The sequence below is a fragment of the Coloeus monedula genome, assembly GCF_965178545.1.
Source record: "Coloeus monedula genome assembly, chromosome: 1".
NCBI lineage: Eukaryota > Metazoa > Chordata > Aves > Passeriformes > Corvidae > Coloeus > Coloeus monedula.
Window position 1 is genome coordinate 2,645,217 of NC_138781.1, and position 20,133 is coordinate 2,665,349.

The 20,133-nt window shown below is 43.2% G+C and overlaps 1 protein-coding gene across 2 annotated transcripts; it reads left to right on the top strand.

The window, feature by feature from the left end:
* The first annotated feature begins 402 nt into the window (after nucleotides 1–402).
* SEC22C (SEC22 homolog C, vesicle trafficking protein) lies at nucleotides 403–19,288 on the top strand. Of its 2 annotated transcripts, none has more exons than XM_082296548.1 (8): nucleotides 403–458; nucleotides 4,724–4,912; nucleotides 5,355–5,564; nucleotides 7,441–7,604; nucleotides 9,005–9,187; nucleotides 13,728–13,846; nucleotides 14,431–14,496; nucleotides 15,768–19,288. In XM_082296548.1, the coding sequence occupies exons 3-8, from the start codon at nucleotides 5,383–5,385 to the stop codon at nucleotides 15,966–15,968; spliced, it is 915 nt and encodes a 304-aa protein (XP_082152674.1). In that variant the 5' UTR covers nucleotides 403–458; nucleotides 4,724–4,912; nucleotides 5,355–5,382; the 3' UTR covers nucleotides 15,969–19,288. The 2 variants fall into 2 exon arrangements, with proteins under 2 accessions (XP_082152674.1, XP_082152675.1); XM_082296549.1 differs by having other exon boundaries at nucleotides 414–458; nucleotides 4,724–4,775.
* Nucleotides 19,289–20,133: the final 845 nt, after the last annotated feature.

A 20,133-nucleotide genomic window follows, 5' to 3' on the forward strand; every position in this document is an offset into this window, starting at 1 on the left:
CCGGTCCCTGCCCCGTCCCCTGCCCCGGTCCCGGCCGCGGTCCCGGCCCCTGTCCCGGCCCCGTCCCCTGCCCCTGTCCCTGTCCCTGCCCCGTTCCCTGCCCCGTCCCCTGCCCCAGTCCCGGCCCCGTCCCCCGCCCCGGTCCCTGCCCCGTCCCCGGCCCCGGTCCCGGCCGCGGTCCCTGCCCCTGTCCCTGCCCCGTCCCCTGCCCCAGTCCCTGCCCCGTTCCCTGCCCCGTCCCCGGCCCCGTCCCCTGCCCCTGTCCCTGCCCCGTCCCCTGCCCCTGTCCCTGCCCCGTCCCCTGCCCCGGTCCCGGCCCCGTTCCCCCCGGTCCTCCCGGCGCTGTCCCGGCGGTCCCCGCGCGGCCGCTCCGCGCCGCCGCCTCGGTGGTGAGGCGGGCGGGGCCGGCGCTGAGGGAAGCCGGAGGCCGAGGCCGCGGGGCTGCCGGGGGACGGGAGGTGAGCGGCGGAGGGTCCTGGGTGGGTAGGGGGACACTGAGCCTGCTCTTCATCCTCTTCCTCTGCCGCCGTCCCCTCCGCATCCCCGGGGCGGGGCGATCCGGGGCGTGTGCGTGGGTGGAACGGTGTGGGGGGTGTGAACTGGGAAGGGACTGGGGTAAACTTGGGGTGTGGGGGGTGTTTAGGGGGGTTGAGGTGCTTGGGAAGGCGATGAGGGGAGTGTGGGGATGTGGTGGTGAGGAAAGGGATGTGTGTGTTGGGATCCCGTGGCATGGATATAGGATTTGGGGGTTCCTTGGGGTGCTTGAGGGGTAGAGGAGGAGGCGTGGGTTGGGCTGGGGATGCCTTGGGGTTTATATGAGCAGGGATAACGTGAGGGCTTGGGAGCTGCGGGATGGGAGTAAGATTTGGGGGTGTCCGGGTGCTTGAGGGATGTGTGGAAGGCCTTGTCAGTACAAAGCAGTGCCCCGAGTGGGGGCATGGGTGTGTTTGCTTTCAAGGTGTCCGAGTTAATTGAAGAGTGTGGGAAGGGGGCTCTTTCAGGGATTTTAGGATGCTTAATGTGGGGGAGGAGAGGTGTGAGTGGGGTGTAGTTATGTGTAATGTGAGCGGAACAGGATGGATGTGGGATGGGTCCGTTGTTACATGGGCTGGGGAAGGTACAGGGATGAGCTGGTGGGATTTGGGAGGTGTCAGGGTTCAGGCGGATGGGGTGGGTGAGTATTTGGGAACAGGTGAAGTGGCCGGTGTTTCTGAGAGATGAAGGTGGGGCAGAGCTTCAGAGCATGACAGAGTTGTTGCAGTGTGGTTTGGGCGAGGTTTTGGAGGATTTTCTGTTGGGATAGTGGGATTGATGTGGGAGCTGGATGCTGGGGTTGGAGGCTTGTGTGTGCTTGATTTCTGGTAGTTCGCAGGAAACTGTGTGTGCAGACAGATTTGCAATGATAAGGGTTTTTCCGCATGCTCCCCCCTTGGGGATAAGAGTAAGCCTGTAGGATTTATAGGAGCCTAAAAGCTCTGGATATGCACAAATCCTGTGTTAAAATTTGAGATAGCAGCGTGTTTCAAATTGGTTTTACTCACTGCTCAGTCTGGAGATTGGCTCTGGTTGTGCTGTGGGCCTGGGATGTCTGTGGGTGCTCAGCACTGCTGGGGGTATGGAGGGAGAGCAGCTGGGAAGGATCAGGTAGATACTGGTCCAATCTTAGAAGATGAGAAATTTAACAGCACTTTGGATTTGTTTTTTTTATGTATCTGAGAAGAAGATAAAATCCCCTTTGTGATCCCTCAGGGGTGTGATAAATCTCCCCCATGAGCCACATCCTTGTTGGGTGAGACCCAAAGCAGCACTGGAGCTGCAGCTCAGGTTTTGTGTTTAATGAGTCAACCTGAATCTCTTTCATGTTCTGGCATCCCACCTGTAGCTGTCCAGGACTCCCTCTGGAAGTCACCTGCCTGAGAAAGGACGCTTTAGTGCAATAGTCACGTGTCCAGAAAACTTCACATTCTGCTTCAGGGCCATGGTAACATCCATTAAAGCTTTTAGCTGTTCCTTCAGCAGGAAGGTCAGAACGGGGTTTGAAGCTGGACACCTCAAGAGAGCAGAGAAATGTGGCTCTGAGCAGGGAGAGAAGGCAAAAGCTGGAGAAAAATCCTGGTAACATTTTTGTGAGTGTTGTGCCATTCTTGGAAGGAAACCTGCTTTTGATGATTTGGTAATTTCTGAAAGAACCAGGTTTTTAACATAATCCCCCTCATGAACTCTGCACTAGTTTTCATTTGCTTTCACAGCCTTTTGAGCAGATTGTTTTCCAAGTCCAGGCAATAAAGCAGGAGTTTGCTGAGCATTTGGAGAAGTGTGGCCTGGTGAGTTGGCTGTAATCTTCTTAACCCAGTGGAGCTTGCGTAACACGCAGTAAAGTGCAGCAGGTCTGATTGAGGCTGCCTTGATAATCCCTACACAGCCACTGGAGAGAGCTGGCTGCTCCTTAGGAAGTGAGGGAAGGAGGAATTGTGCTGCAGGTCACTTAGATACACTGAAGAATTGTTTGTTATGAGATTGGTGCTGTTAATGCACTAAGTAGGCTTATTCTGAAGCATTGTTGGATGTACAAGTGCTTCAAGTAATGAAAAAACAACTTTGTTTCCTTCAGTCATAAGTAATAACTTGTTCTCTGAAATAATTGCTTGAAATACTTCCCAAGGTTCTGCTTTGTGCCAGAACAGGCAGTCTGATGCTGATGTGATGTTATCAATTGTGAACTCTGCAGGATTTGATATTGCTGAACCCAAAGCCTTGAGGACATTGTCCAAGTTCAGAACCAAGGTCAAAGAGCTGCCATGTACAGGCGGGTGCAGAACCTTGGGCTGCTGATGGTGTGCAGAAGGAGAGACTGCAGGAGGAAAGGGCAGCCAGTGTGACACAGTGACAGCATCGAGTCAGCTGCTTATGTGCACATTTTGATCAGCCCAGCAAGTTGTGATACTTTGTGCTTGGTCACAGGTGACGTGGCAAAAGTGGCTTGCAAGTAGTTAAAATTCCAAGGGCAGTGACAGTAGTGGCTGTTACTTGCCAAAACAACACAGCTCTAGACATCATCTGGTGGGCAAGTAGCAAGGGCTTGTGCCAAAGGAAAAGGAAAACCCAAAGCCTCATTTTCTGAGGAAGGAGCATGGACTCATTTCTCCACTGAAGTCTGGCATTTAATTTGGAAGTTTTCCTGGTGGACACCTGATCTTTCTTTCCCAGACCAAAGGATCCCTCTGATGGGCAGCTGATACTCAGTGACAGCCTTAGGCACTGCAGCAGGAAGGTTTGTATGTCTTGGAAGGTTGGAAAACTCTCTGTGTGCAGTTGGTTAACTGTAGGTGATGTTATCCTTGGTGGTTAATAAAAAATATATATATGTTTAAATTTAAACTCTTGTTGTTAGTGGCATAGGGAGCTGAATAATTTCATAAGCTTGATAGGTTTTAGAAAATATCTTTGATTTCTAAGTTTGGTACTTCTTCATTTTCCTGATCATCTTCTGGCTGTTTTGGGGTTATTTTGGAACTAAACTTCATCAGCATTACCAACCCTTCACCCTAAAAATGTGCTGTTCTGAGCAAGTGTGCTTAGAAGTTGGCTGTGTTAAAGTTAATATTTCTGCTAAACTTCATTTTTTTGGGATTTATTTCACTTTCATGTAAAAGTTTTCTGCACTCTTTTATCAATGGCTACAAGCACAACACATTTAAGATGGATGGGATGTTTCAAGCTGATTTATAATAATCATGTTTTTTGTTGAAATTCTTTTTGATGTGTGTTGAAGTTCCTGAGTTTAGTTTGCTTTTACAACTTAAATGACAGCTGGAGAACTGTGAGAGGCATTGTGGAAAAAAGCCCACATCTAATTCTTTAATCTCCATTTGAAAAGTTCAAGATAACACTTCTCAAGAGATGTCTGATCTTCTGTAGTTTTAATCTGCTTTTCTAAGGAAACAAGTTTTGTGCCATTGTGCTTTCTTCTAATTCCTCTGGTAATTATCCTCTGATAATTGCAGTTGCTTTAACGTGCTGGCACCTTGGACAGAGGGATGGTTCCCACAGTTTATGTGGGAATGGTTCCTGTGGGGTAGAAATGAGACCCTTTAGCGCTGCCTGTGGCAAGAACTCAACCCTTGGCAGACATCAGGAGAGTTTATGGTGCCTGAGTTAGAAAAGGTTTTGCTCTCTGGACTTCTTAGACGAGGAAAGCTCGTCCTGATGAGCCACATTTCAAAGGCACTTTGAGCATCCTAATGAATTGCGTGGTACAGGGCTGGTCAAAGCTGTTGTTCTCTCTATCAAAAGTTTGAGTTCACAATGTGATTTTTTTTCTTTTTTCTTTTTATTTCCCCAATGCTTTGTTTCTGTAGTTTGCCTGAAGCCAAGTAAATGCCTTTGGTTTTCCTTTCTTCCCCTTTTTTCCCCATGACTTGTTTGTTATAATCCCTTAAAATTTGCTGATTTAGAGCTGCTCTTTTACTGATACAACTTTAAAAAAATTATGATTGGGACATCATAAATATTTTGCATAACATTCCACAGTGTCTTTGAATGAGTCTAGAAATTAATGTATTGGATAAGAAAATGAGTTGTTTGTTTTCCTTGAGGGAAAACACTTCCTAGGATATGTTTACCCACTTCACAGGAGATCTGATGGTAAATATGTGTGTAAATGCAGATAATCAATTAGTTTTTTAAACTAATTTTTAATTAGTTCATTCTGATTCTCTTTCAGAGATGATGTGAAGTGCTGTTAATCCTCTGACACCGTGCCCTGGATCCTCATGGTATGTCTGAAGGACACATCTCTGCATGTTCTGAATGTGCCAGGTGAAGCCCAAGAATAACTTTCCATGGGAGTTTGTGACCTCTTAAAGAGGAAGAAGTCAAGAGAGGGCAACTTTTGTTCTATATTTAGCCCTAGGTGAGTCTGTGAAAAGAATCTGACAGGCTCTAGCCTAAAATTTATTTTTGGATTTGTGTGTTAGACTAGAAAATAGAGAACTGCCACACCCAGGCAGCTCTTTGCAGCTCCAGTGTAGATGCAGCACATCAGTGGGGCTTAGCAGCTTACAAAAACACCTGTAAGAGCTTCCCTCAGCATTTCTGATGCTTTGGGTAAAGCAGGAGGGAAAACAGGAATATTTTTCAGCTAAGTAATTCCCCTATCAAATCCCCTGCCTCGCCTTTTAATCTGAGAGGCAAAAACTGGACAGAGCCACGAGCTTTGAGAACAGTTTGGTTGCCTTTCAATGGCAGAGATGTCACCAGAGGTGCTGTTCAGTTCCAGTGCTGCATTAACTCTCATCCTCACGTATTCCTGCCTGGCATTTCGGAATGAACTGAACTGAACCTTTCCTTTCCAGGTTGTCCTCATGAATACTCCCGTGGAGAATGTCCATGATCTTCTTTGCCTGTGTGGTGCGGGTGAGGGATGGACTTCCCCTCTCAGCCTCCACAGATTTCCATCTCAACCAGGACTTTCTGGAATGCAGGAAGAGATTAAAGGCGTTATCCTCAATGCTGGCGCGGTATCCGAGTCGGGGCACGGCAAAAGGACGTAACCTGAGCATTCAGTGAGTTCCTGCTCTGCTTTGCTTGGGTTTTTGGGCTTTAATTTTTGAAATAATTCTCTTGGGGATTAATTGAACTCTAGGTATGGTCTGTAGTGCCTAATTCCAGTCTGAAATCCCACAGTGCTTGTCTAGGTTGTAAACGCCGAGGATTTTGAAACCTTATTCCTCAGCTCCTGCTCAGAATACTGAGCATGTGCTTAGTTATATATTTATATATATTTATATATTCATATATTGTATTTTATATGTTAATTTATATAAATATACATACATAACTGTTATTTAATACTATATTATATTTACACATTTCATTTTATTTATACACTTACATTTATACAATTGCATTTATTTATGTATTTTATATATATTTATATGTATATTTACATCTACATATCTACATATACATATTTACACTATATTTATACATATTAGGTATATACTTGTATATACTTTTCTTATTTTATTTATATATATTTTACTCACGTTAATTTTCATTTTGTGTAGCAAAAATGGGCAGTGCTTGTTACTTTTAGGAACTGGAGTGTCACGGATTTCTACAAATCCCTTTAAGAGGGCATCCAAGTGCCTTGGAATGACTTAGTTGAGGAGAAGAAATGTATTAAAAAAATTACAGAGAAAGAAATGAAGAAATTAGTTTAAACTCATTTAAGATGTGAGTTTTAGCTTGTGGTTGCATTTCTGGTAAGCAAGTGGAAGAAAACTTTAAGTGACCCTAAGCTAAAACTAAGCATCCATTTTAGGGGGAGTTAAAAAATACATGAATTTACACTGAAACAGTTGGAAAAGCAGAGATTTTCATCTCAATTCCTTTTCAGTCAAAGCAAACTCGTGCCCTTTGATGCCAACAAGTCCTGCTGCTTTTATCTGCTGTGGTCTGTGCAGTAGCAGCTCAGCCTGGCTCTGGAACGGGAGCAGTGCAAATGGATATGTGGGAAAAGGCCATAAATTATGGACAGCTTGGAAAAGGGGGTTTTAGGCAGGCATGGTGTTGATCCCCAGCTTGAGCTGGGAGCAGCAGGAATTTGGGGAATCTACCCAGTGGAACTGGGCTGGCAGAGCCAAGCAAAGCTGTAAATCCCAAGAACACAGTATAGCAAATAAATAAAAATGTGGTGAAATAGAAACCATGAGTAGGAAATGAAGTTGCGATAAAATATAGGAACAGTAGAAAAGAGACAAATTGTTCAGTTCCAAAACTTGGGTGGTTTCCTGCTGACAAGTGGCTGGGCTGCAAGGGAAGATATCCCTCAGAAGTCTCCTGGAAGGTTTGGACCATCTGCAAGTGGAAACTTTCACATAAATACGGATTCAGTGTTAGAGGAAGCCCTTTTAGAGTAGAATTCTTATTGTGATGTAGCAGTAAGCATTTGAAAATCTTGGGTTGTGTACATTAGTAACTATCTCTTGCTGTTAATATGAGGTTACCATGTTCAAGGGGAACAAGGAATCCATCTGCTTCCTGGGAACAAGCTTCCTTGCTTTTACTTTTTTTTCTGCATTTTCTTTCAAAATTGGTTTTCTGGCCATCTTGGTTTTTATTAGTGTGATTTAATGCCAGCCTGGGAGAATAATGTCCTCGATTTGTACTGATGTACTAATTTCATAAAGTCTGTGTTGTGATCTTCACTGTGCTCAGGCATCCTGGATGAGTTAAGAATAAACAATTGTTTAAGAATAAATAGCTCTACAGGGATTGCAGGACTTTGACAACAACAAAAATGACATTTTTTGCAGTCTGCTCTCTCAGCTCAGTCTGTACATTTTGTTTTGACAGCAAGCACAGCTTCATCCTCACATTCAGCAGGACTTTCACCTTTTTATGTTGATGTGATTTTTTTTTAAATTTCTATTTCAGTTTCCTTTCTTCTGGGGATGTTGCCTGCATGGCAATCTGTTCCAGCAGCTACTCGACCATCATGGCCTTCTGCTTCCTGGAAGAGCTTCGGTGGGAATTTGCTGCTTCCTACAACACAAGGAGCATCAGTTCAGCTTCCAGACCATATGCTTTTATTGAATTTGGTTTGTAACTTTGTTCTCTAATAGTAAAAATCCTCTCTCTGCCAAATTGATGGTGTTAAACAACATCTCCTGGCCAAAGCCTGATGATAAAAGTGACTCTGGGTACGCCTTTGCCTGCATGTGGAAGGGAAGGGGGAGATCTTAATACCTTAAACTATTTGAGGGTTTGGTTTGTAGTTCCTGAGAGTTCATCTATTATGAACAAAGTGCTGTGGTGATTGATGAACAAGCAGAGAAGAAAAAAGAAATTGATATCTCAGACACTTTCTAACTTAATTAAAAAAATCTGATGAGTGGAGACGGATGAGTATGGGAAAAAAGGGAGACAGAATAGATTCTTATGGGCAGCTTTATTTCTGGCATGACTTGGAGTCATAATACCTCAGAACCATGCCCAGTGGTTCATTTTTAACCTGATATAATTTGTTTTCTTGCCAAGTAGCAGCTGCTCTACTGAACCTCACACCTTTGAAAGACACAATTCCCTTGCAGTGAGAAACTTTTCTGGAAAAGGATAGTATCCTGCAGTGGGTTTGCACACTTCTGTCCAGATTTCAGTAACAGTGTTAAACTCAGGCTTAAAAGCTTGAGAAATCCATCAGGAAAGCTTCTTATAGAGCCATGTTGGATTTTGGGTGGATTCCCTGCAGGGCCCATTACAGCCAGGACATAATTTCATAATGAGGTCCACATTAGCTCTTTTTTTTTTTTTTTTTTTTTTTACACTTGAGTAAGAGTTGGGGAATTTCTAGCCTCTTTTAACTGCATAAAGCTTTTTTTTTTTTTTTTTTTTTAAACCAGAAAAAAGCATTTTTTGGTCAGTTTTATTATTATACTTTATTGTGTTACAGAATGGCAAATATTACTGTGTGGTAATTTATTTATTAATCATCTTCTTTCCTATGTTTGGATCTAAGATGCACTTGATGCCTGAGATCTTAACCTTTTGTTTGGTAGTTACAGATAATTTTTATTATTATTTAGATAAGATATTAGAAGAAATTCTTCCCTGAGAGGGTGGTGAGGCCCTGGCACAGGGTGCCCAGAGAAGCTGTGGCTGTCCCTGGATCCCTGGAAGTGTCCAAGTCCAGGCTGGAACAACCTGGTCTAGTGGAAGGTGTCCCTGCCCATGGTAGGGGGTGGCACTGGATGACCCTTAAGGTCCCTTCCATCCCAAACCTTTCTGTGCTATAAAATACCTAAAAGAAGTCTTTTTGTTCCTTAACCAGCAGTGGAATTTTATACCTGAAACCAATAAGAAAAGAAATGAAGGAATTCAGACAATCCAAGAGAAAGCTATGATACGATAAAATATCACCCTAAGTAAGGTCGTAATAATACGAAGGGTTAATTAAGCAGTTTTTCAGAGCTGATTGCAGCAGGTTTTCCTGTTGTTTCAGATAACATCATTCAGAAGGTGAAACACCATTTCAACAGCACCCGTGGCTCCCGGGCCAGGGCCAGCTGGGAGAAGGTGGAGGAGGAGCTGAAGCTGCAGCCCCCGGTGCAGCTGCAGCTGGAGGCCACGGAGCTGCTGAACGGGCTGAGCAATGGAGGGCACGCAGGAGGCCATGTGGAGGTTGGTAAGTTACTACTACACCAGGTGACAGGAGATTTCCTCACCCTCGTCCTGCACATGGCACCAAAACACGTGGCAGGGTCCTTTTGTACTGAGAAATGTGCGTTTGCATCGTGTGTATGAACCCAAAAAAAGGCTTTTTCTGTCGTAGTAAACAACATATGGGCTTTCCATTGCAGCAGGTATGCAGCAGAGCTTTAGAGACTGCTGTGGAGCCTTTTTCCAGCCTTACATCAGCTTCTCTGGATGGAAAATGTAGCCTGGGCTTGATATTTTCCGTGTGAAACTCTCTTCTTTTAAAATCTTTGTGTGTTCAAATTTTTAAAGAAGCCCCACTGATTCATAGCTTGTTACAAACTCATAATGGAAGATCTGTCATTATAGTCTGAATGAGTTTCTTCAGCCTTGAGGGAAGAAAAGATGAGAAAAATACGAGCTGAGGGTAAAACTCTTGTTCTGAGATTGTTTGGCTTGAGTTGTTCTCCCCTCCTTGCTTTTTCCTTCTACCTTACTTTGTAAAATTTAATGCATTTGACTAAAATTTTGAAAGAGGGTTTATGTATCTGTATAAACAACACAGAGGCTTGACAGGGCACTTTTTTGTGGCAAAACCTAACATTTTACCTGCTTTTGAAGTACCAACCTCTACTTCTTTATTATAAAAATGGTACTTCTCACTTGTGTTTCAGCTGCACAGTCCAGGTCCTGCCTGCCTCCTCCACAAATGAAATCATACAATTATTTAGGTTGGAGAAAACCTTTAAGATCATTGAGTCCAACCAGAAACCAAACCCTGCCAAGTCCACCACTAAACCAATTTCTATTTTAATCCTATTAGCACGGTGGTTTAAATGCAGCTGGAGTGCCATGAGCTTGTATTTCCTTTTTTTTTCTTGTTCTTGGCTTATGAAGCACTAAAAAAGTTAAGTTCCAATTGCTCAATCTTATTGTTTGTGATAGATGAGCTGGAATCTAATCTGACATAGGTATTTTAAGTTAGAGTACGGAAGGGCACTGGCCAGGAGGAATTAAAAATAGAATGGAAACCACTTTATTTGCCAGTCAGATTTGTGACTGCTCCTCAAAACTGCTTGAAGGTTAAATCTTTTCATGTTGTGACAGGGCTTGGAAATTCTTTGCCCTTTTTTTTTTGAATTTTGAACAGCTTCAGTGCCAGTAAATATTTGTGTTGTAGTCTGTGTCCACAGATCAGAAATACATTTTCACTTCTCTCTTATTCCTAATTGCTTTCCATTACATTCCATCTGGCTTTTTATTTCTGGCTATTTCTCTGGTCTAACCCAAATGCTCTTACAGATTGTTCTGCCTTTATTTTAAGGATCATGTTTATGATCATCTGTTTGCCTCCACTGGAGTCAGCTTTCCTGGCTTGTGTCTCTCTCCTCTCATCATTCCCTACCAGCTGAATCCCACTTTGCTGCTCTAAGTTTAGCTGTGTGCATAGTGTTTGTTCCATATTAATGTTATTTATATGATGGCTCTGCTCTACAAGAGACTGTTTGAAATGCTGTGGCTGCAGGAGAGCAGAATTTAATTGTGACTGCACTCCCTGGAGCAGATTGATCGATCCAGGGATGATCCAAGCATCCCTCTCCTCACATGGCTGGAGCTGCTCCTGGCTTCTTTGGAGCTGGGTGAGCTCATCCTCTGGCTCCTCAGTTTGGTGTGAAAAGGCTCAGAAAAGTCAGGGCAGCTTTGTCCTTGTTAGTATTTATGAGAACAAGAGATTTTTCTTTTATTTCCATTCTTTCTGCTGTTTGTTCCTTCCTTTGTTAACTAAACCCAGCCCATCTCTTGCTACAAAAACCCTCTCCTGGTATCCTTGACCACACCCACACATCCCTGGCTGCTGCTGCAGAGCCCCACTCGTGTCAGTGTGGGCACAGCTGGTGCTGCTCCAGAGGACACTGGGGCTGTGTGCAGGGGACTCTCAGGGGCTTTCTGGGAAGAGGGAAAGTTTTCACATCACAGGTGGCCCTGGGAAGCAGCAGAACAATTTGTGCCACTTGTCTTGTGAGTGAGCTGGTAAATCCTGCAGCTCCTCTTGATGAGTGTTCTTCATCTTTTACAGGCACACAGGGAGTCCTTCAGAGGCTTTTACAAGGGGTTTTTTTGAAGCTGTCTCACTCTCTGCCTTTTGTGTGCTTGTATTTTAGTTTAAACTGCTGGAGTGTGACTTCATTTCTCACTCCTGGTGCTCTTTCTGCAGAGCTTTGAGCGAGTGACTCACTGTCCAACTCTTGTGCTGTGCCTGCAGGAGGCAGATCCGAGCTGCTGCAGACTCGGGTGTCTCCCTCCAATGAAATGGCCAGAGGCCTCTCCAGAAAATCTTTCATGGGCAGAGGTTTCAATTTCTTCACCGTGTGAGGGTGTTTGCACAGAGTTGTTCTGTACATGTTCAAACCTGCTGGTGCATCGCCCACAGCTCCCAGAATGTTTCTGTGAGGATGTTGTGCTCTGAACTGCACAACTTCTGTGCTTGAAGAGTCAAATCAATGTGAAACCTAATTAGTGTTTATTTGTGCTTGTGCAGAGTTGTGCTGGCTCGAACTAAGAGTGTTTGTACTCTCCTTTTCCCTTATTTAGGCCATTCTAGTATGAAATCCTCTTTATAAAAATATGACTGAATTCACCCAAGGAAGGGAAATAATTTTCCCTTAGCAGGACCCATCTCACTTCTCTGTGCAATTTCAGTTTGTGAGTTAAACCTCAGAATTTAACAGCAGAAATAAATCTCTGCAGCAAAGCATTTCAAGACCAGTTTTCACAGAATCTGAACCCCGAGCAACTGGATATTTTAATCTCCCCCTCATTTGTGACAGCAATTCTTTTTATCCTCCTGGACTTAAAAAATGTAACTTTTACATAATATTTCATGCTGCAGAAGCAGTATATTGAGACCTACGTTGTTCTTCCCTAGGGACTGGGAACTCTTGGCACGTGTAGTTTGCAGGATCCTGCTCAATGAGTGCCACTTGTGCTTGATAATTATAATTTGTTTGAGAGACATTTCACGCCTCTGAAGTAAACCTTAGAATTTGAGGAAATGAAACAGTCTTTATTAGGAAATATCTGTGGGAGAGTTACACATATATATAGCTGCAACATTATTTAATGAATCAAAAGTAGGAAGTAGGAATAGCAGGAGAAAATAGCAGGAATCTGAATTCTGGGGTCAGTGAATGAATAAAGATGCTGCTACAAGTTCTTTTTAAATGTCAGTGTGTAGCAAAAGAAAAGCCAAATTGCCTGTGAGTGACAGAGTTACACCATTCCCAGTGTAATATCCAGTAATGCTCCCTAAAGTGAGACATATCACATGGAGTTAATACAGTTCCTTTTGCAGTTGCTTTGGAGCTGAGATTATGGATGTGTGAGTGCATGCCAGACAAATTAATTGCAGAGACATGGATGAAAGGTGCTTTACAACCCTGTATCAATTTGTCACCAAAGCTTTTTACATCCATCTATCAAAATCTCTCTTGAAGGAGAAGGCAGGAGTGTTTTCCTCTCTGAAATCATGTGGTTGCTGTTGTGGTGTTTCTTCTGTCACTGAAAGGATGCCAGAGGTGCAGTTTATCTCTACTAGTCAGGACCTGGATACACCTGGACAGAGGGAGAAGATCCTGAGGGCTGGATCATTTTCTTGAGGGCTCATTCATTCACTCCTGTGTCTTGGGGATGTTGGTGCAGGAGAAGAGCTGGGTTTAGTATCTGAGCTGGAAATTATCATTTTTTATTAAGCTGACAGTGTCCCACTTGGGGTGATCCAAGGGCAGAGGTGAAATGTAGGTGAGGATCAAGGTGTGGAAAGTGTTGTTGAACAAGCGAGGGAAAGCTGGAGGTGGGCTGTTGGACAGCCCTGAATTAGAGGCATCAGACTCCAAAGCTAAACACACATTTATGATAATTGCTTTGACCTTAATTAGGGATGTATCAATGAGATTATCCGAAGAACTGCTGTTCAGCAGTTCAGGTGTTAAGTAGTAGCAGAGAAGGTGGGAAAGGAAGGAGGAGATAATTCACTACGTGTGAAACGTGGGCAGCCTGAGCCCTCCAACTGCCAGTGGGAAGAAATACTTTAATTACTGCTTAAGGAGGAGATGAATTGCTCCTTGCTGTGATGGGTGGCTGAAATCTAAGCCCTTTCCCAGACCTTTGGTGTCTTTTCTGCTGACCTTTGAGGAGTGCTGAGCATCCTCATCTGCTGCAATAAACAAAAAAATTATATATGTGCACCTTAATAGAAGACACTGATGCCAAATAGGTCAAGAAAAAGTCTGTTGCTGACCTGTTTAAAAATACTCTAGAGCTCTTGCTGATTTCTGGATGTCTGAAGGACTGAATACTGTAGTGCAACAAAAAAAAGGGGGTTCTGTTTATAATCAGTCTTCCCTGGAGCAAGCATGAAAGGTTTTGGGAGTGTTTAAAACCCACATAAGGTAGTTGTGGTGTTTTCTATTAAAAGATTGAAAGTAACAGTGCAAACTTTCACTGATGTCTGGTTTTCCTTTCTTTCTAAGTCCCTACTTACAGAATGCAGCCCGTGACCCCCCTGGGGATTCTGTCACTTGTTCTGAACATCATGTGTGGAGCTCTGAACCTCATCCGAGGAGTTCACCTGGCAGAATATTCCTTTCAGGTAACCCTGATTGCACTGGAACCTGAGAATGAGTCAAAAGCAGAGTTTTTGGGTAACCAGTTCAAGGGTGGCTGTTCTGCCCCGTAGCAGAGCACACATCTTTCCTCACGAAGTGTTTTGTTTATCCAGGGAATGTACAGTTGGTTACCTGCTGCACCTTGTGTGTTCTGTTGCAAATCACAACATTTGGCATTTTATTCTTTTTTAGAGAGGTTAAAATTTTGAGAAATATTTTATTCTTACCAGGCTACCTGGATTTTTTTCTCCGTTCTTTTATTTTATTGTAGACCCTTTTTGGTAATTTTTTTTAAACAAACATGAGACTGTAAACAACTTTATAAAAGGGAAAAAAAAGTGTCCTGATTGTATCCTGACACAGTTTTATTTAGCAGGAACTGTCACATAAGCCTCAGTTCTTGGTGTCTTATCCAATGATATTGATCTTGGTGTTGAACACTGTGACAGTCAATCAACATAAACTGGGATAAGAGGTTCTTGACTATATTTATAATGTTCTCAAATATCAAGCAGCACTTGCTAAAAGCTGTGCCTGACGTAGTTGTCACTTCTTTTAATCCCAACAGGAGGACCATGAAGGAATTGGAAATGTGATAGCTTTTTTTCTACCTTTTCTAGCCTGTGTTTTTCAGGTATGTTAACTGCAAATAAAATTTTTTTTCTGATTATTTTGCTACTATAATTCACGAGACAGAGTCCTTTTCAGCCAAGCAGAGGTTTCTAATATCCTACCTAGGTGATTCCACTGATTTATTCCAGTGGAGTGGTACAAAAGCAGTTCAAGGCACATTTTGACCCTTGGAAAATTGTATTTGCAGGCTTTTTCAGTGCTTCCATGTTTTGACAAGTCAGAGGGGGCTGGGTGTGATGGATAAATGCCATCCCAAAGTTGGTCTCTTCCCATAGGGATGGACACCACGTCTTCCTGTCAGGGTCAGACTTAGTGATGGGCTTTTGGAGCATGACCACCTTGAAGACTGAGCAAATACTGGACAGCACTATTGAAAATGGTCTAATTTACATGAAAAACTACATTGAATCCTGGTGGTTCCTTAGATTTTTTCTGTAATGGGGTTATTTTCTCTGACCTTACACAGAAGAGTTTGAATGAGGAAAATATAACATGCTCCAAGTGAAAAGCTCCTTGAATTCCTAAAACAGGGCTCCACAACCTTTAACTTGAGGGCAGTATATGCTGGAAAGTGTTCTATTCTTAGCCTGGCATTGCAGGAAGCTGCAGCAGTTTTGTTTCTAGGAATAACATTAATGCCTACAGTGTATCATTTATTGCCCTTGTTGCATTTGGATAATGGTTTGGGGACCACTATCTGCAGACTTTGATGTGTTTCTGGGGTTATTTATTGTATTATGATACAATTTAGTGTCTTTCAGCCTTCCTACACCTCTGCTCATGGCAGAGCTTTGAGGTGAATAGATTAATTTAGATCTAATAGATTAATTTAGATCTAATATGTTAATTTAGATTTAAATACTCGATGCAAGTTGTTTTTCACAAAGAAAGGCTCTGTGCTGCTTCTTTCCCTGTGAGTACCTGAAGCCAGGGAAGCTGAACAAAGGAGAGTTCTCTCTTCTCCTTTTGGTTTATAGCAGCTTCTTCCCAAACTGCTTGTGCATACATTGCAGGGTTTCTGTGTGCTGACCTCTGCCTGTGGCATCAGCACAGTTGGAAGCTGTGACCTGAGGTGAGAAAGGCTGATCTGTCACTGCCTGAGGGGAAAAAGTGACTCCTCTGTCAGCACTGGGAGCTTTAAATGTTCTCCTGTGAGGGTTTTACTCTTAACGTGCTCAGCAGACAGGTTCCAGCTGTCCCAGGCAGAATTTCCCAGCTGGTTTTGTACACATAGCTCAGTGCTAACTCTCTCTCTCTCTGGTCCTTTTGCAGTGTTACCTGTACCTCTTCTACAGCTCAGCCAGGAAGGTGAAGACATTTGTGCTCCTTTTCTGTGTCTGTTCATGCAACATTTACTTGTATGGATTACGGAACCTCTGGCAAATCTCCTTCCACGTAGGAGTGGCTTCTCTTTCTTCTTACCAGATCCTGACAAGGCAGCTCCTGGAGAAGCAGCCTGACTGTGGCGTATGAAAAAAACTTGGGGTTTGCTACTCTGTTTTTACAACTTTTTCTTTTGTATTCACCTGGCCAAAAATAGCTCAGAGTGTTTTTTAACCATCCCGGGCAATGGTTATTGCAAGGAGAACAGTTCCAAGCAACTTGGGATAGGCAGGGTGCTGTAGCTGTGTCCAACACACAGCTAGGGGTGCAGCTGTATTTAACATGGCAATGGTAGAGCTTGTCAGGTGTCACCAACAGATGGAAGTTCTTACCATCAACAAGCTTTTCCTCCTTGACTGCCACCATCCAGATAGCATTTTGCCATTTGTCTTACTGGCTCTGTGACAGTCTGGCAGATCAGTCTTGCCCTGCTGCTGCAAATACTCAAATTGTGTAGTAAAATGGAGGTAAAGTGATGGGGAACATTTTTGTCTCTAGAATTTGTGAAGATTCTTGGTAAATGTGAGTAAAGGGGTTGTTTGCTGTAATTAGATGAGTGCAGTATCGGTGGGGAAAATGGTGAGGGTGAGCTTCAGGGTCACTTTTCTAGGTTTGGAAGGACAGGAAAACACTGTGGCTCTTTTATAAACCATAGAGTCTATAAATATCTCCTTGGCTGAACAGCACATTGCAGTTAAGTGTGTGCTCATGGGTTAATTGCAAATATGCTTGGGGCAGCAGAAAATAATCCAAGTGGGTGTAAGTGATCTGTCAGCTCATGTGGCCTTTGTTTTCTTGGCTAAGGTCACTTTTAGGATAAGGGCAGTTCCATGTTTGCTTGCTCTGTATGGATAATAAATCTTCCAAGTCTATTTATGACAGGCCACTGACTCCTTCACCTTCCTTTAAAAGAAAATTGAGTAGCTGGTGAGTAGAAAGCCATTTCCAGGAATGGAAAGCAAGAGCAGGTTCTCTTTGTTCTATAAAACACCTGTAGTGGTGAGTTCTCACACTAAGATGAGTTTTGAGTGTGCACCCTGGAACAGGGGACTGCAGAGCTGGAATTCCCAAGCTCTGCTGCACTGGGTGTTGTTCCCTGTCATGGATCGAGGTGCACATGGGCATTTTAGGGCATAGATGAATAATTTAGGCTGGCAGTTAAAAAAATGCATAGCAGTTTGATGCAGCTGTCCCTGAGGGGTTGTAGAGATCCAAACTGAGATGTAGAGAACTGTAGGTGTGTTATTGTGGAATTATGGTCCTAAAATTTCCTTTTATCCTTTTTTTCTTTCTGGTCATCCCCATTTCTTTCACCAAAGATTTATTTTTCCCCTCACATAATCTCTACCTCTGGTTGCAAAGAGATTAACATGCAGCAGAATTGTCTTTTTTGCAGGAACACTTAAGAAAATTCCTCTCTTGTATCTCAGTGAGTTTTCCTGAAATCTCAGGATGCAAACACGAGGATCAGACCAGAAATTTGTGGTGCTGTACCTTGGAAGCACTTCTGGATGCAGCTGACTGCAGCAACAGCATCCATTACAGCCTGGACAGTCTCTAGGACATCAGGAGACTTAGTGCCAGAGCTTTTCCCAGGAGGAAAGTGTGAAAAATCTTTTTCACTGCACTTACTGTAACAGCAACGTGATAAAAACCTCCAAACTATGAGGAGTAGTCTGGTAGAAATGATGGAGAAATATTTTAGCCAGGCATTTAAGGACACAGCTAGAGCTGTGTGCCATAAGGGAAAGGTTTTTTGTTGTAAGGAGTGGATTAAAGTTGTTTGTCTGTCATTATCCCAGTTTTCTGTCAGAGTGCAAGTGGAGAAATGAAGCCAGAATTCAACCACTGTCCTTAGGACACCAGGATGACCCCACAGATGTGAGGGGTTTTGTACTGCTCTTAATTTTCATGCTGTTCAGTCCCAGTTTTCCTTGATAAATTACTTCTGGAGACTGCAGGAAACTCAGCCACGAGTTTGGATTACAAGTTTAAAAAAAAAAAAAACCCTGAAAGAAGAGCACCCAGAAAACCTGACACTAGAAGTGTGACACTTTGAGGGTAACGGATGCGAAGACTGATGGTGTTTTCCAGGAACATAAACTGGGTTCCCATGGGGAATCATCCTGTGGGGAAAGGATGAAGCATTTTATACTACAGACAGACAAAACTTCATGAAAAGAACTTTAGGACAGGAGCCAACCCCCTGCTCTGCCTTTTTAGCCTCACTGTGGCTGAAGAGTCCAGAAGAGCTTTCCTGTTTCTCCCGGGCTTGGCTAAAGCCAGCCCTGCTCTCAGGGCTCACAGAGCATTCACAGCTGGGCATTCCTCAGCCTTGTACGGAGCTGCCTGGAAAAGCTGGAACATTGCTGATGTTTCCCGAGCATCCAGCTGCTCTGTCCTGAAGCAAATCCATCCCTGAGCCAGGGGATGTCAGCCACAGCTCTGCAAAGGAGTGCTAGACCAGGGTGTTTGGAGAATTGTGCAATTAACAGAGTGGAGAAGGGTTTAATGCAGCTTTTATTGAATTGGTTTTCCTAAAAACATTTCAGTAAAATCAAACCAAATCAGCTGGTTCAGTTCTGCCTTTGCCTAAACTTTTTTTTTTTTTTTTCTTTGTGGATTTTTGGGGGGTGTGACTGAATCTTTAGATCTTTTCTACCCAATGACAAAGCTCTGGTTTGGTCTTGGTCTTAATCCCTTTGCAACCCTTTTTTTCCCCTGTAATATGTGTAAACCATATTAAGGAATCCACATGGATTAGTCTGTGTGCACTTCATAGGTTTGGGTTGGGATTCCAGGGCGAGGCAGAGCACACAGAGTTTGACCTGGTTTTATTTTTTATTTGGTATTTATCCCATATTCACGTGGTATTTATACAGTTAAACATTCCCTCCTGGCAAAACAGCAAGAGGAATAGAATAGTTTACATTGATCTCAGTGCTTTAAGATTTAATAAAAAAGAATGACTTGCAGTTTGAGAACATAAAATCTGACTCATAACGTGGGATTATTCCTGTATTGAATCAAATCCCCAAAGAGGAATCCATCCCTTTTTGTTCAGCTTTAAACTGGTTAATGTGGTTTGGATTGCATCTTCTTCATTCTGTCAGTTTGCAAGATAAGTCTTTCGGAAACTCTCTTCCTCACCCAGCAGCTCAGCACAAGAAAATTGGCAAAGAATAAACTTCAATAATTTCAAGATTTGCAGTGCTTAGTCACTTTATGAAGCTGGTAATTCTCTGGCTTTTTTTTCCTTTCTCCCAAAGACCTATGGAGTTTGTAGAAGGTGGGCTGGTACCTTTTTAGACACTTTTGCACTGTATTAATAATTGAACCTGTGTAAATGTGTATAAAATCATTTTGCATGTGTATGTATATATGTACATATATCTAATAAATGGCTTTTTTTGTAATGGTTGTCTTCATTCAGAGTTTGAAATGATATGATTATATTAGAAATTAACTGATTATATTTCATTTTTGCAGACATTTTCAGTGATCCCTGTGGCCAGTTCATCAGTTGAAGCATAGAAACATATTTATAAATATATGTATAGGAATTTAGTTATCCAAGCAGGAGATTGCAGGAGGCTGTGATAGAATCTCTTTTGCTCTTTATTTTCAGAGACTCTTGGAGGCTTTTCCTGCAAAACTTGTGTGTTGAAGTGCATGAAATGAGATGTAACACACCCCAAGGGTGCCTTTCCAGCTGCTGCCAGGGAGTAGTGGGGATGTGGCAGTCTGCAGGTGCATTTTTAGCCTTAATGAAAACAGGCCTGTTAATTAGTCTGTCCCTACTAAGGGCTTGTGAACTTTTTTTGGGCAATTTCAGCCACCTTTGGTAACTGAAGAGACAGATTCAGCAGCGTTACAGTAAAGAGGGGCTTGATGTGACAGAAAATGCAGCTTTCTCACCACTGGAATGGGATGGGTTCGTGGGTGGGAGAGATGCTTCGTGTGACAGGACTCAGGAACCAGAAAATAAGGCAAAAATCAAAGAGCTGGAAGAAATCAGGCTTATGGAACTACTGGTTTCTTCATGTTTTTCTCCTCCCTGCTTCTCCACAGGAATGACACCTAGGTATTGACAGCTCCAAAGTGCCAGAGGGCAGGGTTAGATTAAATATTTGCAAAATCCTTCCCTGTGAGGGTGGGCAGGCCCTGGCACAGGGTGCCCAGAGAAGCTGTGGCTGCCCCTGGATCCCTGAAAGTGTCCAAGGCCAGGTTGGATGGGGCTTGGAGCAGCCTGGGA